This window comes from Phyllobates terribilis, unplaced genomic scaffold (genome assembly GCF_046119375.1).
Source record: "Phyllobates terribilis strain yellow unplaced genomic scaffold, ASM4611937v1 Scaffold_460__1_contigs__length_1441810, whole genome shotgun sequence".
NCBI lineage: Eukaryota > Metazoa > Chordata > Amphibia > Anura > Dendrobatidae > Phyllobates > Phyllobates terribilis.
The window spans coordinates 289,588-314,548 of NW_027363220.1; the positions used below are offsets into that span (position 1 = coordinate 289,588).

Sequence of the window (24,961 nt, forward strand, 5' to 3'; positions counted from 1 at the left end):
TGTACAAAGGATTCCCGGTAAATCCACCAAAGACTCCCATAAATTACTAGAAACACATAATTATTTACAGGATATGGCCGCTCTCAGTCCTCGGCCAGTGGGGATAAGGAATGGCTGCTCACAGTCCTCAGCCTGGTTTAAGATAGGGGCACATGGGGAACAATTCACTAATCCCAACGGGGACCATATTTTAATTAGCAGCAGTCCTTGTACCCTTACGGGTAACTATTTACAGCTCTTTATTCACGCTACTTCCCTTCAGTAGCTATGTCCTCTTTGTGCTCCCTCCTGAGGGTAGTCCTCAGACCCGTCCGGGTCCTCTTGGCTTTCCTCGTATTGGTAGTACTGCAGCTCCTCCTCGGTTAGCTGGGTTAGTATCTCTGCGACAGTCCTCCTCCCAGGTGGCCAGGACTTTACCTCCCTTTGGGCTGCCCCGGTTAATTGGGCCACCAGGATGCTCACTTTTTGCTCCTCTGTGAGGGGTACACCTGGAAGAGGCTATCCAGCTTTTCTCTAAAGTCATGCAGGGTATATGACTCCCCTGAGTACTGGGGTAGCCAGGCTGCCCCCGGGATATAGGGCATGGTGAAAGGCATGACCGCAACAGCGGTGGCGCTGGCGGGGGTTGAAGCGGTGAAGCTCTCCTCCGTATCCGGCATCCTTCTCCCCCCTAGTGGACCGTGGCCTACCTTGCGATGATCCTCTTCCGTAGGCCGCGGCTCCGCAGTGGATCGTCAGGGTTGAGGACCTTCCGTCGCGCTCCTGTGACGTCGGCGTCTGCTGGGCTCCTTCCAGGACCTTACGCAACGTCCGGACGTGAGGCGGGGCTTCAGTTCTCGCGCGCTTTCGGAGTCCACGCCCCTCTTCTTCCCGCGCGGCGTCCTCAAGATGGCGTCCAATGGCGGGAAAACTCCACGTATGGCGGGAAGAAGGCTGAAGATAGCGCCGGATGGCGGGAAAACTCCACCGATGGCGGGAAGGAAGCGGAAGATGGCGCCGGATGGCGGGAATCTTCACCACAGGTAAGTTTGAACAGTCTTTTTCAGGCACGCAGTACCCGGTGGTTGCGGGCACGAAATCCTGCCGACTACGCCAAAAGTTGACGCGCCCCTGGGCCTGTGTCGCGCTGCGTTGCGCACGCGGGAGCTTACCCGGAGCCGGATCTCTTGAGGGTTGTAGTCCCGTGGCGGTGATCCGGTCCGTGCCCAGGGAGTCAGACTAAGTGGCGCTGTATTAGCGGTAGATGTTGGACGACTACGCCACCCGTTGAGTACAGCTAAGGAGCTGCTGCTGCAGGGCAGACCGCTGAGGCCGGTGGTAGGATTGTGCAGCGTGATAGTATAACCCCCAACGGGAGGGGTATGGCCTCAGGGCAGCCGACGTGGATGATGGGGGTAGCAGGAACCACTCAGAGACGGTACGGTGTAGTTCAGGGTCTTTACTGGTGACAACGATAGACCCTTCCGGAGTACTGGCTAGCGATTGGGGCCTGGTCAGTCCTTGAGCAGATGGGATCTCCCCTGGCCAGGCGGAGTTGTAGGCCTCCCAAACTAACGATACTCTTCTGGCTACCTTGCTAGAAGCGGGTATAAGTAGCCCACGTCCCTGAGTGTACCGTGTGGTGCTCACCCGTATGGCCGGTGACTCGGGGCCTTCTAGTGGCTTCCGCTCCACGACGGCAGTGCTGGTCCCACGCGTGTGACCGTGCCTTCGGGTTTCTTGGCCAGATGACCTGAAATCCCCTGCCGGTCGGTTCCTGCTGCTGGGTAAGGATTAGTCCCCACAGCCTCGGACTCCGGGTCCGGTGGTAACTCTTCAATCAGGGCGAGCTCTACAGCTGCCAGCCCCTGATTCCTTTTAGCACGACTTCCCCAGAGCTCCTGATCTCTCTTTCCTATAGCTGCTTCTCCTCTCTGTCTCTACTTCTGGCATGGCCCAGGAGCTGGGCCCAGCCGGAGCCACAGCTCCCTGTCAGCCCTCCTGGCTGAACTCTCCCTCTGAACTCTCTAACCCTGCCTCAGCCCAGGTTTATATAGGGGAAGTTCTTCCCCTCCCAGGACTGGGCAGGAGGTGTGGCATGCATAGGATTCCTGACCAAGAGACCTCCCACCTGCTCTCAGACATAACATTGCTGTTACTGTGGAAACCAGACCCCTGGGGTGCCACATATATATACAGAATAATACAGATACTGAGAATTACACCCAGTATACAGGACAAGAGAAGTGGTACTGGGCAGTGTATATATACAGAATAATACAGATACTGAGAATTACACCCAGTATACAGGACAAGAGAAGTGGTACTGGGCAGTGTATATATACAGAATAATACAGATACTGAGAATTACACCCAGTATACAGGACAAGAGAAGTGGTACTGTGCAGTGTATGTGACTCGCCCCCTGGGCCGTGGGGCACTCAGATCCGGGCAATAGGGAAACGGTGGGAGTAGTAGTGGCAACCCGGTTCCGTGGCTCAGGGTGGTCAGGCCAGTGGTAGTCCGTTATGTGCTGATGATTATGTCCGACTACGCCACCCGTGGATTTGCGGTCATTAGGAACCGCCGCTGCAAGGCAGACCGCTGGGGCTGATGATGTATGCAGCTGGGATGGTGTGACTCCCCACGGGAAGAGTGCGGCCCCAGGGCAGTGTAGTGGATGTTGGGAGTGATGGTAGTGAGAGTCCCGGTGCTGATAGTGCTGGAGGAGCAAGGAGCACGCAGACAACAGGTTGCAGTCCAGGGTCTTTACTAGAACAGGTAAATTGACCCACAAACAGTCCCAGCTAGGAAGGGACCTGGATGTCTGAGAGCAACGGGGAAATTGGCCCTGGTCAGGGTGAGGGTGTAGGCCTACCGTGCTTTCTGCGCTCCTTCTGGCTAACTCCTTGTTATAGGGTAACAGCCCACGTTTCCGAGCTTTCCGTGTATTCTCGCCTGTATGGCCTGCGACGTGGGTTCCTTTCTGCTCCCGGCCTGGTACGGCTTTACTGGTCCCTTCGGTTGTGGCAGGGCCTCCAGGCTTCTTAGGCCAAGGAATATACAGTCCCTTGCGGACTGGTTATCTGCTGGGGGATGTGGAATCCTTCCAGCCTCAGACACCAAAGTCTGGTAAATTAAGTCTTTTATCTGTCAAGACAGGCTCTCTTCGCCTCTTGTCTCTGGCTTGTGGCTCTCCTCCTGCCACACTTCCTCTTAGGTGCAATACAACTGTCTGTCCCTGCTCTGCTCTGGGACAAGTCTCAGTCCTGAGACAGGCCATCAAGTTCTCCCTAACCCTGCCCTCAGTACCAGCTTTTATAGGGGCAGACAGCTCCCCCTATTGGCCTGAGGCAGGAGGCATTGCATGCTAATGTTCCCCTGACTAGAGAACCTCCCCCTTGCTCTCAGACACAGCTTTATTTACACTTGTGGCATCAAGGCCAGGGTGACACATATGTATACAGAATAATACAGATACTGAGAATTACACCCAGTATACAGGACAAGAGAAGTGGTACTGTGCAGTGTATATAAACAGAATAATACAGATACTGAGAATTACACCCAGTATACAGGACAAGAGAAGTGGTACTGTGCAGTGTATATATACAGAATAATACAGATACTGAGAATGACACCCAGTATACAGGGCAGGAGAAGTGGCACTGTGCAGTGTATATATACAGAATAATACAGATACTGAGAATTACACCCAGTATATAGGACAAGAGAAGTGGTACTGTGCAGTGTATATATACAGAATAATACAGATACTGAGAATTACACCCAGTATACAGGGCAAGAGAAGTGGTACTGTGCAGGGTATATATACAGAATAATACAGATACTGAGAATGACACCCAGTATAATATACAGAATAATACAGATACTGAGAATTACACCCAGTATACAGGACAAGAGAAGTGGCACTGTGCAGTGTATATATACAGAATAATACAGATACTGAGAATTACACCCAGTATATAGGACAAGAGAAGTGGTACTGTGCAGTGTATATATACAGAATAATACAGATACTGAGAATTACACCCAGTATACAGGGCAAGAGAAGTGGTACTGTGCAGGGTATATATACAGAATAATACAGATACTGAGAATGACACCCAGTATAATATACAGAATAATACAGATACTGAGAATGACACCCAGTATAATATACAGAATAATACAGATAATGAGAATTACACCCAGTATACAGGACAAGAGAAGTAGCACTGTGCAGTGTATATATGCAGAATAATACAGATACTGAGAATTACACCCAGTATACAGGACAAGAGAAGTGGTACTGTGCAGTGTATATATACAGAATAATACAGATACTGAGAATGACACCCAGTATAATATACAGAATAATACAGATACTGAGAATTACACCCAGTATACAGGACAAGAGAAGTGGTACTGTGCAGTGTATATATACAGAATAATACAGATACTGAGAATGACACCCAGTATAATATACAGAATAATACAGATACTGAGAATTACACCCAGTATACAGGACAAGAGAAGTGGTACTGTGCAGAGTATATATACAGAATAATATAGATACTGAGAATTACACCCAGTATACAGGACCAGAGAAGTGGTACTGTGCAGTGTATATATACAGAATAATACAAATACTGAGAATTACATCCACAATTCAGGACAGGAGAAGTGGTACTGTGCAGTGTATATATACAGAATAATACAGATACTGAGAATTAAACCCAGTATACAGGACAAGAGAAGTGGTACTGTGCAGTGTATATATACAGAATAATACAGATACTGAGAATTACACCCAGTATACAGGACAAGAGAAGTGGTACTGTGCAGTGTATATATACAGAATAATACAGATACTGAGAATTACATCCACTATACAGGACAGGAGAAGTAGTACTGTGCAGTGTATATATACAGAATAATACAAATACTGAGAATTACATCCACTATTCAGGACAGGAGAAGTGGTACTGTGCAGTATATATATACAGAATAATACAGATACTGAGAATTACATCCACTATACAGGACAAGAGAAGTGGTACTGTGCAGTGTATATATGCAGAATAATACAGATACTGAGAATTACATCCACTATACAGGACAAGAGAAGTGGTACTGTGCAGTGTATATATACAGAATAATACAGATACTGAGAATGACACCCAGTATAATATATAGAATAATACAGATACTGAGAATGACACCCAGTATACAGGACAAGAGAAATGGTACTGTGCAGTGTATATATACAGAATAATACAGATACTGAAAATTACACCCAGTATACAGGACAAGAGAAGTGGTACTGTGCTGTGTATATATACAGAATAATACAGAAACTGAGAATTACATCCACTATACAGGACAGGAGAAGTGGTACTGTGCAGTGTATATATACAGAATAATACAGATACTGAGAATTACATCCACTATTCAGGACAGGAGAAGTGGTACTGTGCAGTGTATATGTATTTCACCCAAAATTGTACTAATAAAAGCATCATCTAGCCAAGGCAAAAATAAGCCGTCACACAGCTCCAGTATATAGAGGAAATGTCCAGTGAACTGTAGTATATAGAGGATGTGTCCCGTGTGGTGTAGTATATAGAGGATGTGTCCTGTGTGGTGTAGTATATAGAGGATCTGTCCCATGTGGTGTAGTATATAGAGGATGTGTCCCGTGTGGAATAGTATATAGAGGATCTATCCTGTGTGGTGTAGTATATAGAGGATCTGTCCCGTGTGGTGTAGTATATAGAGGATGTGTCTCTTGTGGTGTAGTATATAGAGGATGTGTCTCTTGTAGTGTAGTATATAGAGGATGTGTCCCATGTGGTCTAGTATATAGAGGATGTGTCCCGTGTGGTGTAGTATATAGAGGATGTGTCCCGTGTGGTGTAGTATATACAGGATCTGTCCTGTGTGGTGTAGTACATAGAGGATCTGTCCTGTGTGGTGTAGTATATAGAGGATGTGTCCCGTGTGGTGTAGTATATAGAAGATCTGTCCCGTGTGGTGTAGTATATAGAGGATGTGTCCCGTGTGGTGTAGTATATAGAGGATGTGTCTCTTGTGGTGTAGTATATAGAGGATGTGTCCCATGTGGTATAGTATATAGAGGATGTGTCACGTGTGGTGTAGTATATAGAGGATGTGTCCCGTGTGGTGTAGTATATAGAGGATCTGTCCCGTGTGGTGTAGTGTATAGAGGATGTGTCCCGTGTGGTGTAGTATATAGAGGATGTGTCCCGTGTGGTATAGTATATAGAGTATGTGTCCCGTGTGGTGTAGTATATAGAGGATGTGTCCCGTGTGGTGTAGTATATAGAGGATGTGTCCCGTGTGGTGTAGTATATAGAGGATGTGTCCCGTGTGGTGTAGTATATAGAGGATCTGTCCTGTGCGCTGTAGTATATAGAGGATGTGTCCCGTGTGGTGTAGTATATAGAGGATGTGTCCCGTGTTGTGTAGTATGTTATGCACACGCCTGGGCTGACTGGCATGTGCGTGATTTAGTGATTCCACTTTGCCATGAACCGGAGAGTGCCTGGAGGGGCGTAGCTAAGTATCAACCCGATCCGGCCAAGTTCGCACGACGGCTAACGACGCCGTGCACCAGGGAGGAACCGAGCAGAGAGACCAGGTGCTACTCCAGGCCAGATCCCAGACACGGCTGTTGACCCACACCGGGGAATACAGGAACAGGCGGGTTAGGCTTGCACACAGACAGGTGGGTATTGGCATGCACGGCTGGAGTGCAGACAGGAGGATACTGGCAGGCATGGCTGGTATGCAGACAGGAGGGTACTGACAAGTGTGGCTGGCGTGCAGACGGGGAGGTACTAGCAGGTTGGAGCACAGGCTGGATAGAGTCCAGTACAGACTGGGATACAGGAACAGAACCGCAGATGCGGTAGACAAGCAGAGCAGGGAGAAACCTCCAGAGCGGTGAGCAAGGCAGAGCAGGCAGGAACCGCTGGAGCGGTGAGCAAGGCAGAACAGGCAGGAACCGCCGGAGCAGTGAGCAAGGCAGAGCAGGCAGGAACCGCCGGAGCGGTGAGCAAGGCAGAGCAGGCAGGAACCGCCGGAGTGGTGAGCAAGGCAGAGCAGGCAGGAGCCGCCGGAGCGGTGAGCAAAGCAGAGCAGGCAGGAACCGCCGGAGCTGTGAGCAAGGCAGAGCAGGCAGGAACCGCCGGAGTGGTGAGCAAGGCAGAGCAGGCAGGACCCGCCGGAGCGGTGAGCAAGGCAGAGCAGGTAGGAACCGCCGGAGCGGTGAGCAAGGCAGAGCAGGCAGGAACCGCCGGAGCGGTGAGCAAGGCAGAGAAGAGGGGACAGGGCTCTGTTCACACGGAACAGACTGGAAGGGAAAGGCAGAACCAGATATACACAAGATACTTGCAATGAAGTAGAGAGTGGACTCTAAACTCACAAACGGAAGTACAGCGACAACGAGTAGGAGTTAGGTGCAGGTTCAGACTCTGCAGAAAAAGGGAAGGTACGGACATAGAGAAAAACAGGTAACAGGCTTGGAGAGTGTTCAGACAGGAACTGAGTGTTCAGACAGGAACTGACACTGCAGCGAGATACAGGAGCGAGTCTGGGTATGCGGCCCCCAGAATGGCGGACAAACAGGCTAGAAGACACAGATAACAGGTCTGGGTATGCGGCCCCCAGAAGGCGGGACGAACAGGCTAGGAGAGTGTTCAGACAGGCCTGGGAATACAGCCTCCAGGAAGGCGGACAGGCAGGAAAAACAGAACAGGACCTGGCACATCAGGCAAGAAGCCCTCTGAGGATAAGAGTTGCTCAGGCACCAGCTTCAAGGTGGAGCTGGTTTAAATATCCAGTGACAGACAGCAATAGGCTGAGGACGCATTAGGGGTGTGCCCACAGCAGTTACAAAAAACAGGAAGTAACCGGGCCGCTGCCCTAAGCAGTCAGAGCAGAGACAAACAGACAGCATGAATAGAAGCCAGGCTAGCAGACTGGACTGAAGATCAAGTTTGCAATCTTGCATAGTGAGAGATGGTACACCATGCAAGCCCGCCACCAGGTATGTTACAGTGTATATAGAGGATCTGTCCCGTGTGGTGTAGTATATAGAGGATGTGTCCCGTGTGGTGTAGTATATAGAGGATGTGTCCTGTGTTGGTGTAGTATATAGAGGATGTGTCACATGATGTGTAGTATATAGAGGATGTGTCCCTTGTGGTGTAGTATATAGAGGATCTGTCAACTCTCCTGTGTGGTGTAGTATATAGAGGATCTGTCCTGTGCGCTGTAGTATATAGAGGATGTGTCCTGTGTGGTGTAGTGTACAGAGGATCTGTCGGCTCTCCTGTGTGGTGTAGTATATAGAGGATCTGTCCCGTGTGGTGTAGTATATAGAGGATGTGTCCCGTGTGGTGTAGTATATAGAGGATGTGTCCCGTGTGGTGTAGTATATAGAGGATGTGTCACATGATGTGTAGTATATAGAGGATGTGTCCCTTGTGGTGTAGTATATAGAGGATCTGTCAGCTCTCCTGTGTGGTGTAGTATATAGAGGATCTGTCCTGTGCGCTGTAGTATATAGAGGATATGTCCCTTGTGGTGTAGTATATAGAGGATGTGTCACATGATGTGTAGTATACAGAGGATCTGTCCCGTGTGGTATAGTGTATAGAGGATCTGTCGGCTCTCCTGTGTGGTGTAGTATATAGAGGATCTGTCCCGTGTGGTGTAGTGTATAGAGGATCTGTCGGCTCTCCTGTGTGCTGTAGTATATAGAGGATCTGTCCTGTGTGGTGTAGTATATAGAGGATCTGTCCCATGTGGTGTAGTATATAGAGGATCTGTGCCGTGTGGTGTAGTGTACAGAGGATCTGTCGGCTCTCCTGTGTGGTGTAGTATATAGAGGATGTGTCACTTGTGGTGTAGTATACAGAGGATGTGTCCCGTGTGGTGTAGTATATAGAGGATGTGTCCCGTGTGGTGTAGTATATAGAGGATGTGTCCCGTGTGGTGTAGTATATAGAGGATCTGTGCCGTGTGGTGTAGTGTACAGAGGATCTGTCGGCTCTCCTGTGTGGTGTAGTATATAGAGGATGTGTCACTTGTGGTGTAGTATACAGAGGATGTGTCCCGTGTGGTGTAGTATATAGAGGATGTGTCCCGTGTGGTGTAGTATATAGAGGATCTGTGCCGTGTGGTGTAGTGTACAGAGGATCTGTCGGCTCTCCTGTGTGGTGTAGTATATAGAGGATGTGTCACTTGTGGTGTAGTATACAGAGGATGTGTCCCGTGTGGTGTAGTATATAGAGGATGTGTCCCGTGTGGTGTAGTATATAGAGGATCTGTCCCATGTGGTGTAGTATATAGAGGATCTGTGCCGTGTGGTGTAGTGTACAGAGAATCTGTCGGCTCTCCTGTGTGGTGTAGTATATAGAGGATGTGTCACTTGTGGTGTAGTATACAGAGGATGTGTCCCGTGTGGTGTAGTATATAGAGGATGTGTCCCGTGTGGTGTAGTATATAGAGGATGTGTCCCGTGTGGTGTAGTGTATAGAGTATCTGTCGGCTCTCCTGTGTGGTGTAGTATATAGAGGATCTGTTCTGTGCGCTGTAATATATAGAGGATGTGTGGCGCCCTGCTGCGCAATAGTACCACAGATCCTAGAGGGGTGCTTGGACGGATTTCTCCACAAGAGGCCCTCAGAGCATACACACACCTCCACCCTACCTCAGACCACCAGAAGGAGCACGGATAGGGACATATATATACGGAGGGTGGAGTTAGGCAGTCAGAACAGAGCAGGAAGCTCCTGCAAGTACAGCCTGTGAGTCTGCTGCAGCCACAGAGCAGAACAGTCTAGTTGTGTTCTAGTGTAGGCTCAGACTCAGAAACAGGTCTGCAGCCAGTTCCTGCAGGAGTCAGTCTGCAGAGGTAGGCCAAGCTAGACTCAAGTAGCTCAGGTTAGTGAGCTTAAGGTGTACCAACGCCATAAGGGCGGTGAAGCGCAGCCTGCCAGCTGCTAGTGTGTATAGCCTAGTGAGGGCCCCGAGTAGGCTGAAGGCTAGTGGAGTGAGTAGCATTGGGGGCAGAGGAGCTGTACAAGCTCACCCCAGAAAAATATACCGGACACCGGGTCCGCGTCTACAGGGACATATATTCCCCTGTAGAGACAACCGGATTCCCTGGAAGACTTTAGGTCCCAGGATCACCCAAGAGCTGATACGTACCAGAGCCAGGAGTCACGGAGGCCCCGCAAGCAGGGAGTGTGAACTCCAAGAGAAGGCCCTATCAGAAGATCAGACGTTGCAGGACAGTGACAAAGTTAGGCCTAGCTCCAGGCAGGTCAGAAACTTACTACACAAAGGCAAGAAACAGGAGGCCCTATACCTGCTCACTGGGGAGAATCCTGATATGCACCCTTCACCCTATAGTGCTCCGGAATGTGCCTGAATTTCCACCAGTAAAAGGTACTGAAGTGAACTGTGTGTGCTTGCCAATCCTTCTTCAGACCCGGCTGGGTCCCCTCTGTCCTGCATCCCTACATTTACACTGCCCTGAGGCCCAGCTCCACCTGTGGGGAGCTATACCACCCAAGCTGCCTTAACACCGGCTTCAGCGAACTGCCGCAGCGCTGGTGATCCTCACCAGACACCACAGGTGGCGTCACAAACTTTCACATAATTATCCACCTTTTTAAATCGAGGCCCAGGGTACGGGCCCAGGAGCCGACTACCGCGACATCCCCCAAGGCCAGGCATCAAGGCCCGGGCGCCAAGTACATCCCCATCCCCTGGGCTCGTCATCTCTTTCCTGGCGTCACGAACAGGATAGCGTGCCCGCGGCTACGGAAGGAGTTGTGCCCGTTGCCACCGGGTACTTTATTCACGAACTGTATAGTGTACTGTGGCGAAGATTGCCGCCATTGTTACGTCACTGTGCGAGAAGAAGGGCGTAACCACGCGAAAACTAGGAGGCGTACCTGTGTAACCGCGCGAAGTCTCTGACACGCCCCACGCATTGACGCAGCATCAGGTCCTGGCAGGAAGCCCCAACGCACGCTCTGACATAAGACGAGAAGCGACGCAAGGTCCTATCCGAAGACTGTCACCTGCAGAGCTGCGGCCTACAGAAAAAGAAGGTAGGCCACGGTTCGCTAGGGGGGTGCCAGGATGTCGCAGGAGCAGCCCGATACCGGGGTCCGGGTCGAGAACCCCGATGATCCCACCGGGGATGATGCCGCGCGGGATCGAGCAACCGCCCCATCAACAGGGCCTGTAGCGCCTATCGTACCATTGACTTTACCGTACATGCCGGGAGCAAAGTGGCTCCCCCAGTACAGCGGCAAGCCAGACACCCTGTCGGGATTCAAGCGAAAAATATGCAGCATACTGGACATGTATTCTATGATGGGCAAACAAAGAGCTGCAGTTGTTGTGGGACAATTGACTGGTGCTGCAAAGAGAGAAGTAGAGACTTGGTCGGCCACAGACCAGGAGTCAGTGTCCGTAATCTTCAAAAAGTTACAAACTTCTTTGAGGACCGCACTGAGGCAGACCTCCAGATGAGGTTCTACCACTGCTCACAGAAACCGGTGGACAGTGTTCGGGACTATGCCTGCCGTTTGCAAGGGGCCCTGCGGGCTCTGAAACAGGTCAGTCCAACCAGCATAACCGATGAAAGTAAAATGCTAAAAGAACAATTTGTCCGGGGACTGAGGTCCCAAGAGGAGAGCAGGACTGTGCGTTGGTGGTCCTTGGATCATCCAGATGCTACCTTTGACACCCTTAAGGACATGGCTATAAAGGAACTGCAACCCCTGGAAACAGCAGATACTGCTATACAACATTACCAGGGTAGGGCCACTCCAACGCCCGCAGCACCCACCTTTTCCCCGCTGGCTGATGAAGCCAAAGTGCAGGCAGCGCCCCCTTGTGAGCTGGACAGTCTGGGCTCAGAAGTGCGCCAGCTGACTAAAAACCTGGCCACTGTGATGAGTGCCCTGCAGCTACGGACGGAGCCAGAGACAGAGGGAAGGATCCTGCTAGCCGACTGCCCTGAGGATGTCCCCTGGATGAGAGGAAGGAGGAGGACGCTGCCGCCCCGGAGGAGGACAACGCCGCCCGGGAGGAGGACAACGTCACCCCGTGGAAGGACCAACAACCAGCGCCACCCTCAACGAGAGTTTGTCTGCCACCGCTGCCAGAAGGCAGACCACACAGTGCAATTGCCCTTTAAAGGAGCAAACCCTGGGTCCGAGGGCCAACACCCAGAAATAGACTCAGCAGGCCCCTCAGACTGGCACAGCAGGTTCGTGGGAGGAAGACCTTTCCTGTCCATAATCCTGGACAGCATTGAGATACCTGCCCTGCTGGACACTGGATCTCAGGTAACCATAATGCCTGATGCCCTTTACAAGAGATTCTGGTCCATGGACAATCGCCAACCCCCAGATACAGATTTCTCCATTTATGCCTCTAACAACCTCCCTCTTAACCTAGTCGGGGTTAAGGATGTGGCGGTAAAGGTGGGGAGAGTGGAGCTGAAGGACCAGGGGCTCATTGTAGTAGAGACTCTCTCTGATGAGAATGGACTGTATATGGTACTAGGTACTAACATTGTTGATAACTGTTTGGAGGAAGTGGTGTTTTTACTCCAACAGCTCGCTGACGTCGCCAGTCCGGGGCAGAGGAGAGCCCTCCAGAAGGAGATTCGAGCCCTGATGTACCACCAGCAAGTAAAGTTATCCGGTGGTGAGATTGGTAATGTGCGGGTAACAGACCCGATACCCATTGTGATTCCTCCAATGAGTGAAATGCTTATATGGTGTAGAGCAGCAATAGGTCTTAAAGGACAGAGTTACCAGGCAGTAGTAGAACTCCTTAGCTCAGAGCACAGACCTACACTCTTAACTGCCAGAGGGGTAGTGGATGTACGCAATGGGAGGGTGCCCGTCCGTCTTCTCAACTATGGGGAAGACGAGGTCAGATTACCACGATATACCACTGTTGCCAAGTTACATGCTGTAAATAACAACTCCATCCACACGGTGGAGTCCTTAACCTCCCCAGACCAAGTGGAGGATAATGACCCGGCAACCCAGGTGGAGGACTGGTGTCAACAGATCCATGTTGGGACAGACACCACTCCAGCTCACCAGAAACAGGGGGTACCCCGGGTGGTTCAGGATTACGCGCAGGTATTCAGCAAGCATCCACTTGACTTTGGAAGGATTAAGGGGGTACAACATCACATCCCCACAGGCAACCATCCTCCCATCAAAGAACGGTACAAGCCTATACCACCAGCACACTACCAGAAAGCCAAGGAGATGTTGCACGACATGAAAAAGGCAGGGTAGTAAGGGATAGTTGTAGTCCCTGGGCAGCTCCCCTAGTGTTAGTCAGGAAGAAGTATGGAAGCATGAGGATGTGTGTAGATTACAGAAAAGTAAATCGCATTACACATAAAGATGCATACCCTTTACCACGAATAGAGGAATCCCTGGCTGCCTTAAAGTCTGCAAATCAAATTACTTTTCCACACTTGACCTCACTAGTGGGTACTGGCTGTGGCTGTGGCTGTAGCTGTGGCTGAGGAGGATCGGGAGAAGATGGCCTTCACCACCCCGATGGAACTCTGCGAGTTCAACAGTATGCCTTTTGGACTCTGCAATGCCCCTGGAACGTTTCAGAGATTGATGGAGTGCTGCTTGGGACACCGCAACTTCGAGACTGTGTTACTATACCTGGATGACGTGATTGTGTACTCCAAGACGTATGAGGACCACTTGAAGCACCTGGCAGAGGTATTTCAGTCACTGTCCCAGTATGGGATGAAGGTGAAGCCCTCAAAGTGCCACCTGCTCAAGAGAAAGGTACAGTACCTGGGGCACATTGTCAGTCCAGAGGGAGTGGCACCAGACCCGGAGAAGGTCACTGCCATCCAGAAATGGCCGGAGCCGAAGAACCTCAAGGAGGTACGTCAGTTCCTGGGACTAGTAGGATACTACCGGAGGTTTGTAATAGATTACACCAAGAAAGCAGCGCCTCTGCAAGACCTCCTGGTAGGACAGTCCCCCCAAAGGCAGAAATCCCCCATTCCACTGGGGTGAGGAGCAAGCCGAATCATTTCAAGAGATGAAGGAGATACTGACGGGCGACGAGATCCTAGCCTACCCTGACTACAGCCAACCGTTCCTGCTGTATACTGATGCCAGCAATGAAGGATTAGGAGCTGTCCTAAGTCAGAAGCAGAATGGCCTAGAGAAAGTGATAGCCTATGCAAGCAGGAAGCTCCGCCCGACTGAGAGGAACCCAGAGAACTATAGCAGCTTCAAGTTAGAGTTCCTGGCCTTGGTCTGGGCCATCACTGAAAGGTTCAAGCACTACTTAGCCTCCAGCAAGTTCACTGCCTACACTGACAATAACCCCCTGACTCATCTTGAAACAGCCAAGCAAGGAGCCATGGAACAGCGATGGATGGCTCGGCTGTCCAATTACCAATTCACAATTAAATACCGGGCGGGCCGCAAGAAAGCCAACGCCAATGCCCTGTCCAGGATGCCTCACCAGTCAGACACAGAAGAAGAAATGGATGACCTGGAGGAGATTGAGCTACCTGCCTTTCACCGGAATGGGATGATCCACGAGTAACGAGCCTTCAGGAGGCAGCGTGGTAAGATGTTAAACCCTTTGCCTCACCACAGCTGGAAGGAGACCCAGGACAGCGACCCGGTTGTCAGCCGTATCAAGGAGTTGATAACCCAAGAAGGTTCCTCCCTGGAGAAGGATGCGTCTCTCCAAGCAAAACAGCTGTGGAATGAGAGAAGCCGGCTGTTCATCTATTGAGAGAAGCTGTGCCGGAGGTACGTCAATCCCAAGACCCACAAGATGGTATGGCAGATAGTGGTCCCCAAGATGGAGATCCAGATGGTGTTGGAGGCCTACCACGATCAGGCGGGGCACTTTGGCTGGAAAAAGCTAGAAACCCTGCTAAAGTGTCGATTCTACTGGGTGGGAATGCGCAGCTCCATTGAGAAGTGGTGCAGAGACTGTGGACCCTGTAGCCTCAGAAGAAAAGACTACAGCAGCCAGAAGGCGCCCCTGCAACCCATCAAGATGACTTGACCCCTGGAGATCGTGGCCCTGGACCATGTCAAGCTGTCACCCAGCAGGTCAGGGTACTCCTATGCCCTGACCATAGTGGATCACTACTCCAGGTTCCTGGTGGTTGCCCCTGTCAAAGACCTAACAGCAGAAACAGCAGCAAAAACGTTCCAAGCATATTTCTGCAGACCCCATGGATACCCTGAGCAGGTGCTGACAGACCAAGGCCCAGCCTTCGAGGCCGAGTTGTTCAAAGAGTTCTGCCATTTGTATGGGTGTAAGAAGATAATAACTAGACCGTACCACCCCCAAACCAATGGTCTCTGTTAAAAGATGAACAACATTGTCATCGACCTGCTGAAGACCTTACCACTTGAGGAGAGAAATCAGTGACCAGACCTACTACCTGACCTGGTAGATCTGTACAATCACATACCTATGAGTTCCACCAATTGCACTCCAGCATATCTCATGCGAGCAAGACCAGGAAAGTTGTCCATGGACCTGGAGCTTGGTGTTGTAGAACCAGAAGCAGATATGTCCACTGAGGACTGGGACACATCCAGACAGGAGCAGTACAGAAGAGTACAAGCCTGTGTCGAAGACAGTCTCGCTAGGGTGAGGGACAAGCAGGAAGCCCACTATAATAAGAGTGCGCCAGCAGAACCCTTCACACCAGGAGAAGTGGTATTGAAAAGGAAAAGGAGAAACCACAAACTTGATGACCAGTGGGAGAGAGAACCCTACACTGTGTTGAATTCAAGGTTTGATAACAGGAAGACGTGTTTGATTAGCAAAGATGAAGGAAGAACAACTGCAATGGTATCTAGAGACCACCTGAAGTTGTGTCCAGAACTGCTAAAGCCCCAAGAAGTGCCTCTCATCACCCCGGAGGAACCTGAAGAAGCAGTAATCCATACTGATTTAGGAGATTTCCTGGCAGATTGGCCTCAAATAGGAGGAGCAGTCATAATCCCAGTACTCCACTTCTTTCGACAGCCAGAAGACCCTACCACAGCAAGATGAATCTGTAAGTGCTGCAGAAGAGCCTAGTGCTGCAGAAGAGCCAGCTCAAGAAGAATTCCCGGATGAAGCATCCCCGGCAGGAGCAGAGCAAGAAGGCCCAGCCAATGGTGAACTTGCCAGGCCCAAAGGGAGGTTAAGGCAGTTTTTCAATACCATCACTAGTAGAACAAATCGGGTAACTGACAACACAGATACCACACATTCTATGAAGACTCCTTTATCGTGATTAGTAATTCTTCTATATAAAGTAAATGACATGTGGGAGTATGGTGATGATTACCGCACCCATCCTTCTAAAATAATTCCAGTGCAGAAGAACAGCATGTAGTCTGACCTGGGTATCAGGGGTGTATTAAGGATAGCCAGGGCCCCGCGTGGCCCCCCCACGTGACGGGTCAGAGGTCACCATATACCTGAAACATTATTATTGAAAAAAATAGCTGCCGAGTGAAACTAACCTAAAAAACATCCATTAATCTAAAATTTACCTTCAGTTAAAAAAAATACTTTACCCATAGTATTGAACAGACCAACTTTAATATGTAATCAAGTCTCTTGCCAATTTTCACAAGGTTTTCATATCAATAGTGCAACAAACACAGAATACAGTAGAAAACATTAACAATATAACACTTCCATTACAACAGAAACATCAGTCATTATATCAATAAAGTGTCAAATGCATAACAATAAATAAATATATATTTTTCAAAAGCTGTCAGAACCATAAACTGTAGAAGCAAAGTATCCTCTCCCTAAGCCTAAGCTCCAGCATACCAGATAGTTTGGGGTATGTTACTTGCTACATTTAATAGGTTAATTTGAACTTTAACCAAGGGATGTTAGTAAAGATTTGTCTCTGGAAGTGTCACCCATTTCCCCTGTATGAGGTTGACCAACCAAACTGGAGGCATGAAGGAAAAAAAAAAGAAAAACCAACAGATTAAGGCAAGACCTCACCTTTTCTGAGTAATATAAGACTCATGTTTAAAGCAATACTGCAGTTTTTTTGTATTACGGCACTGGAGTAGAGCCACTAATCTAAGTTCCCTGCCCCTAGTCTCATCCTTACCAACCGGCATCTTCATCTGTATTCCGTGAGGCTCCTGACGTTCTCCAGCAGTTTGTGACCTGCCAGCTTGCTCCAGTGTTTGCTGGCCTATCAGGAAGTCAGAACTCAATTTAAGCCCATGAGATCCAGAACAAGGCCAGCAACAGGCCCCCACACTTACACTGAGAGCTTCTGACCATTACTTCAGGTCAGTCCAAAGTTGCAGTCAAAACATGGCTGTGGGACTGAAGCAACGCTGGGAAGAGCTGAAGACAGTGGCTAGTAAGTATAATAATAGGGTTAAGGGACCACTAGTTTAGTTGCACCACTCCAGCGCTGAAATAAAAGAAAACAAACCCTGGAGTGGGGCTTTAACCAGGTGACAAAACTGTCACTAGCAGTGATTACTGTGCAGGCGGAGGAGAGCAGAGGTGTGTGATTCCATATACTGCTCTGCATCTATCTCAGGCTGTGTGGAATAAAGCCCTGGTACCTGAGGTAGATGCTGAGCGCTGTATGTGACACGTGCTGATCGGACACTGCAGCTCTCATCTCAGTACTGTCCTGCTGCTGTGAGACAAGAACTGTAATGTGCCATCAGCACTTGTAACAAACAGCGCTCAGCATTTAGCCCAGGTGCCTGAAAGTTATTCCCCAAAGCCTGGGATGGATGCAGAGCAGTATATAGAATCATACACCACTGCACAGCAATCAATAGAAGGCAGATTTTATTTTTAACTAGTTAGACATGAGTATTATATACAGAGAAAGCCAGCTCTCATATCCTCTGCGATTGTGCGCTTTATCCTCTGCCTGACACCGCCTGCACATTATTGGGTAACATCATACAGGGAAAAAAGTAAATGCCCCCTTAGTTGAAGGGGAAATTGGCATAAAGTTTACAAGTAATTACAAAAACTAAAAATGGCTGCTGTGTCAGTCTGTGTGTTTTGTGAGTAACTTACAGTTTGGCTGGTACTTTGAAGAGGAAACACACGATGGTATGTGCTGTGCTTGAATTTTCAATACCTAAAAGAAATGAGGCAAAAAATAATTTTTCTTAACATCTGTTTACACATATACATAGTAACAGTCATCCTTCAACCTTAAAAAATAAGTCCATCTAGTTCAAGCCATAGCCTAACATGCTGATCCAGAGGAAGGCAAAAAAAAACCATGTGGCAAACACTAAGCTCCACATTGGGGAAAAAAATTCCTTCCTGACTCCATACGACAATCAGACTAGTTCCCTGGATCAACGCCCTATCAAGGAATCTAGTATACAGTGCTGTGCAAATTAATTGGGACAAAGCCAAAAAAACCCATATTTTTGAATATTTAATAATAAAATGTTATAATGCACTGTTACATACAAATTATAGTAAGAAATATGTCCTCCTTTAGCAGATATGAGATTTTCAATGCGTTTTGGCATTGATTCTACCAAGTTTTTGCATAAATTCTTCCATTCTTCATCATGGAACCACACTTGTATGGCACTGTTTATCATGCGTTCTTTGGTTGTACAGTCCATTTTGCCAAGACGTCTCTTCACAATGCTCCACAAATTTTCTATAAGATTTAAGTCTGGTGAATTGCCAGGCCAGTACAGCACTTTTACTTTATTTTCTTCCAGGAATTTCTTCACACACTTGGAATTGTGGCATGGAGAAAAAGTACACTAAACCACTCCTCACAGAAACAAGCTCTCAACTGAAGCTGAGGGGGCAGCTAGCTGTTATTTTCTGACTAAAACCAGTCAAACCACATTTTGTTACTCACGGTTGTACACTCACACCTGTTCAAAAAAGTTAAAACTGGTTTGAATCACTGACTGGTAACCAACTTACGATTTTACTTAAAAAATGCTTTGTCCCAATTAATTTGCACAGCACTGTATATAATCTGTAATATTATACTTATCAAGAAAGGCCTCCATGCCCTTCTTAAATGTTAGTAGTGAATCCCTCATTACAACATCATGCGGCAGAGAGTTCCATAGTCTCACTGCTCTTACAGTAAAGAATCCGCGTCTGTGATTATGATTAAACCTTCTTTCCCCCTTGTCCCCGTCTCAGGCCTCAGAGTAAAAAGATCAGTAGAAAGGTCTTTGTACTGTCCCCTCATATACTTGTACATACCGTGTTTCCCCGAAAGTAAGACCCCCCCGAAAGTAAGGCAGGGTGGGGGGTTTCGGGGGGGTCCGCCAATGTAGGGCACCCCCCGATTGTAAGGCAGGGTAGCGGGGGGGGGGCCGGGGAATGTAAGGCTGATTCGTCACAGGCTCCCTAGCCGGCTCGCAGCTGATTGGCCGATCAGCCTGTTCGTCACAGGCTCCCTAGCCGGCTCGCAGCTGATTGGCCGATCAGCCTGTTCGTCACAGGCTCCCTAGCCGGCTCGCAGCTGATTGGCCGATCAGCCTGTTCGTCACAGGCTCCCTAGCCGGCTCGCAGCTGATTGGCCGATCAGCCTGTTCGTCACAGGCTCCCTAGCCGGCTCGCAGCTGATTGGCCGATCAGCCTGTTCGCCACAGGCTCCCTAGCCGGCTCGCAGCTGATTGGCCGAATCAGCTGCGACGTCACCGCCTGCAGGCTCGCTCCGATTGGTCCAGCTTCCCCGGCATCCGAATCGTCAGCCCGGCACCGCAGAGGAGATCGAAACAGAAGGAAAGTAACGGTAAGTTCCGAAACTCTCTCTGTGTGTGTGTGTGTGTGTGTGTGTGTATACGATATGTGTACGGTATGTGTATGGGTGCCGTATGGGGCTGTGTGTGTGTGTGTATACGATATGTGTACGGTATGTGTATGGGTGCCGTATGGGGCTGTGTGTGTGTGTGTATACGATATGTGTACGGTATGTGTATGGGTGCCGTATGGGGCTGTGTGTGTGTGTGTGTGTGGTGGCAGAGTGGGGGGCAGAACCACTGTATGGGGAGGCTGCATACTGTTCAGCCTGTTTTTTTTCCCAATGTAAGGCCTCCCCCGAAAGTAAGGCAGGGTGGGACTTTTGGGGGTAAAATTAATGTAAGACAGGGCCTTACTTTCGGGGAAACACGGTAGTAATAAGATCACCCCTAAGCCTTCGTTTTTCCAAACTAAATAACCCCGAGTGAAATTGATAAGAAAGTGTGTGTCATATGCGAGTGTACTTGAGAAACACTTACTAGAAAGTCACTGGATCTCTGTTTTGTCTTTCTCCAAGAGCTTCTTGGTCCTGACACGTGTTCCATTGATCAAATCATGAGAGAAGTTCCTGCAGACAAACCCTGAAAAACATAATGCGAGTCAGTTCTGACCAGATTGTCATCTACTTTTCTCAGAACGTCTACTTCTACTTCTCTTAACGTGAGAAAATGGCTGTGGATTTTTAACATTTCTTTTACTTTGTTAGTCCCCTTAGGCAACTTGAAACTGAACGTTAGATCACTTGTCTATATTCAAAAGTACTTTTGCATTGCTACATATAAAATCACTATTGCCTGTGAAGCCCAACCACAGAATGACAGTGGCATGTGAAGAGAACCTAGTATGTCCATATCCTCAAACGCTATTGACGCGCCCCCTGGGCAGCGGGGTACTCGCCAACCGGGCCTTGATGGATTTGGGGGATGTCACAGTGGCTGGCCCATTCCGTGACCCAGGGTGGTCAGTCCAAAAATAAAAGGGGGGATAAAAATGTAAACCAAAAAGGGGAAGTAGGGTAGGTTTGTAAATGTTCGTGACGCCACCCGTGGTACCCGGTAATGACTACTGGCGCTGCGACAGTCCTCTGAGGCCGGTGTTCCGGGCAGCTTAGTTGGTGCTACTCTCCACGGGTAGAGTAGGCCTCAGGGCAGTGTAGATGTGATGTAGAGTGGTGGCGGGTGCTGTGCCGCTGTAGAAAGAACAGGCAGAGATAGCGGTTGAAGTCATCCGAGTCTTTACTCACTTTTTATCAGCTCAGAGCTTCTCTCTGCTGTCACACGGCGAGCTGCGGCCGCCAGGGTGGGGCTCAGCACTTTCCAGGTAGTTCAGGAGCACCTGCCAGGACCCCGCTCTAGTGTGTTCCTCTCTTGCTCAATTTCTCCCGCCGTGTGTTCCCCACTGAGTCCCGTACGGGTGCTGCAATCTCTCTATGGGCAACGTGTAGTTCCCGGACCGACTGGGCGCCCTTTTTGGTGACTTGTGGTGAGGCTGAGGCGTAAGGCTGGGTCCCTCTGGGTAAACTCAGATTAGGGCATACAGGTGGCGACTCCGCTCCATCCGTATCCCCCTGGGATCCACATAAGCCTCCGGATTCTTCCGACAGAGACGTGAAGTACAAAGTCAGATTGGGGACCGGTTACCCCTCTTGCGGCCGGGTCCCTCTGGCTAGGCCAGAATAAGGTATGCAGGTGGTGGCTCCGCTCCGTCCATATCCCCTGGGATCCTTTCGCCTGTGGAGCTTGACTCCTCTGCTCCCCTCCTGGGCCTCCTACTCTCAGGACCCTGACCGAGACAGAGCCTACAGCAACTCTGCCCTGCTCCTCGTCTCGAGGCCTGAGACCGAGGACCGTGGACCCTCAGCTGGCTGCAGCGTTGTGCTGTCTACCGACCAACGACCCACAACCAAAGACAATGATACCAAGATGGCCTCCATATATATATGATCCAGCTAAGTGCTCAAAATAAATGCTTCCTCCACCCTCACTCACTACATGGTTCCCCCTAACTCCTCCATTCTGGCCCGGGGCGGCACTATGGTGCATATAGGCCCCCTTCAGAACTGGAGTGGTGTAGTGTTGAGTGTGTGTTTGGGGTCCTGTATGGTACTCCATCCTTACCTGGAAGAGGAGATATCACACCCTTAAGTGGGGTGCAATAACTCTGTGGCGACTGAGCCCGCAGGGGCGCCACATTATTGACCTGCAGTGCAGGTTAATAGTATAGAAAAGTGCCCAACCGCTGTACTGAACGTGCAGCTCATGGGAAAAAAATGGAATTTAAATCATTCCAAGAACCTTTACTGGCCTTCAGTCATACAGGTGTGTACAAAGCATCTACAATTGCAGCCCATAGCACTGCGAGTGGCTCCTGCAAGCACGTGTGACGCTCACAGCCCTCCCTGGGAAGATGGGGGGGTACTCAGAGCCGGGTCAGATGTTGGGGGATGTAGCCGTGGCCTGGACCCGTTCCGTGCCCAGGGCCGTCACATTAAAAGATTTAATGGGCTTTCAGGGTTGGTGTTAATTGAGTGGTTGTATTGACTACACCACTTGTGGTGCCTGGTGATTCTCCACCAGCTCTGCATTCAGTCCTCTGAAGCGGGATGTAGCGGCAGCAGAAGATGGTACTACTCCCCACAGGCGGAGCAGGGCCTCAGGGCAGAGAGGACAAGAGGATGGGAGCTGTTGTGGAAGATGTTGTGCGGTGTAGTGCGGTGCCGCGTTGCAATAAGAAACCGGAGGCCATAGGGGTAGTCCTCCAAGCTTTACTCACGGTAGAATGCTCAGCTGCAAGGCTTCTCCCTGCTCCTCACGGCGCGCTGCGGCCACCAGGACCGGGGGTCCGACAACCTCCGGGTAGTTCAGGTGCTTTGGTCAGGACCCCGCACCAGAGTGTTCCTAGACTTTCCCACTAGGTCCTCTCCTGTCCGTTTGTGGTGCGTTTACTAAGGCCGGGTCTCCCTCTGGACTATGCACAGAACAAGGGTACGGGTGGCGACTCCGCTCCGTTACCCGGTGGGATCCACTGAGCCTCCGGGCTTCTCTGACTAAGACTTGTAATGACAGAGTCAGATATCGGGGGCCGGTACCCCTTTTGCAGCAGGAATCCCTCAGACTAGGCCAGAATAGTGAGGACAGGTGGCGTATACTGCTCCGTCTTCATCCCCCTGGGATCCTTTTGCCTGCGGAGCTATACTCCTCCGCTCCCCTCCAGACCTTCTTAAGTAAGGACCTTGACCGGGTAGAGACAGCCGTTAACTCTTGCCCGTTCCTCGACTCAAGGCCAGAGTTCGAGGACCGTGTCCCCATCAACTGCAGGTTCACACAGAAAGCCACGTTCAGCGATGAAGATCACAATCAAAGACCTTGAACTTAAGATGGCTGGCTATTAAATATGAATTTAGTACGTGTAACCTCTAAGTGTATCCTCCACCCTCACCCACTACTAGGTTCCCCCTTACTTTGGTTCCCCCATCTCCACTTATCCCGGCTGGGGCAGCACCCTGGTGCCTTAAAGCCCCCCTACAGGTGGGAGAGATGTAGTGTTGAATGCAGAGGTGGGGTCCTGACAGCTGCACCATCCTTACCTCGAAGGAGAGATACCACACCTCATTAAAGAGATGCAGTACCCCTTTGGCGACCGAACCCTCAGGGGCGCCACACACGCCCTGGCACTTTGACTGATAGCTGACTCTACAGTGATGCACTGCATCGCGAGAGGTCAAATTGCTAGGGTGTGCTTACAGCAGCCACTCGCATGTATGACTGAAAACCGGCAGTTCTTGCGATGAAGTCTATTTCTCTCTTCTCATCTCTCAAACAATCCTGCTATTACATATAGACGCTTAAAAAAATTAAAATATCTTCTGGTAAACAGCCACCTTGGGGGGCCAGCAGCTAAGGGTTTATTTGGATCCAAGGGCCCAAGCTGGGGCTGCCACCCATGTGGCTCTTGCGTGGCGTGCCTCAATATAGAGTCTACGAAAATCTTTACAAATTCAAATGGTACGAAGCAATATAAGATTACTCATACTATCACATGTACCACAGTTGGGGTGATCTACAGTGCAAAATGCCCTTGCAACAGAATATATGTAGGCCTTACATCAAGAGAACTCCGAAGAAGAACTAGAGAACGCGTCTTGGATATCAAGGCAGCAAAAGAAATTTACAATGTGGATGAGCTCAAGACATTACCGCGTCACTTTATGAAGTTTCATAACAGTGACCCTTCTGGTCTCCAGTTGAGTGGTTTTGATAGGGTCTACCCAGGCACTAGAGGAGGTAACTGGAAAAAAATCCTGGCACAGAAGGAGGCAAGGTGGATCACTGTGTTGAACACCTTAACCCTCCATGGTCTCAATGAGACAAATAGTTTTGTTTCATTTCTTTAATATTGTTGGGTGGTTCCTAGTGGAGTGCATTGTATTATGGTCATTTTACTTTTAATCTTATTTTAATTGTTTTTATTCGTTTATACTTACGTTTTCTTCTTTCCTTCTCTTCTTAGTTCTTTCGCCTGACGTTTGCTATTTTTCAGAGTTGGTCATCTTCTTGAGCGTCATCATCACCAGTGCATTTGAACCTCTTTTTATATTTTAAAGAATTTAAATATCTTCTAGTAATATATGTATAATGTCATGCATTTATGTGCCCCATGCCTTTTTGTTATATAAATATATTTTTCATCTCATCATATTTTTCACTATATATTCACTAGCACAATTGCACTGTATGGGTCATATTATATGATACGTGTCACACTATCCATCATATATCATAGATATATAATTTTTTCATATGATATATATTCTCCTATAACATTTTCACGTTATTATCTCATATACGTCCCTGGTATCCTGTTATTAATTTCCAGGGCAGGTCCTTGTTAGCTAGTGGACTGAAAAAAAGGTAATTAGCTCATATCACCTGAAACTCACAGGAATCCCAGGCTCACGGATTAGTGTCCAGCATAAACTTGTAAAGATATATAGAAAAAGTAAAATCCGGTGCCACAAGCGATAAATCCTTTATTCCAAAAATTAAAAATCACATGTCCCTAGGAGGGGAACAACTGGACGCGTTTCGAGGACACAGCCCCT

The 24,961-nt window shown here is 49.2% G+C and overlaps 1 protein-coding gene across 1 annotated transcript in view; it reads left to right on the forward strand.

Annotated features, from left to right (window-relative positions):
* LOC141229225 (microtubule-associated serine/threonine-protein kinase 3-like) overlaps positions 1-24,461 on the forward strand; it is a 33,046-nt gene extending 8,585 nt beyond the window's left edge. The window contains exon 8 of the mRNA XM_073667424.1: positions 24,370-24,461. Within this exon, the coding sequence (XP_073523525.1) occupies positions 24,370-24,461 (92 nt within the window). The remainder of the gene's footprint in view (positions 1-24,369) is intronic.
* The last annotated feature ends 500 nt before the right edge of the window (positions 24,462-24,961 follow it).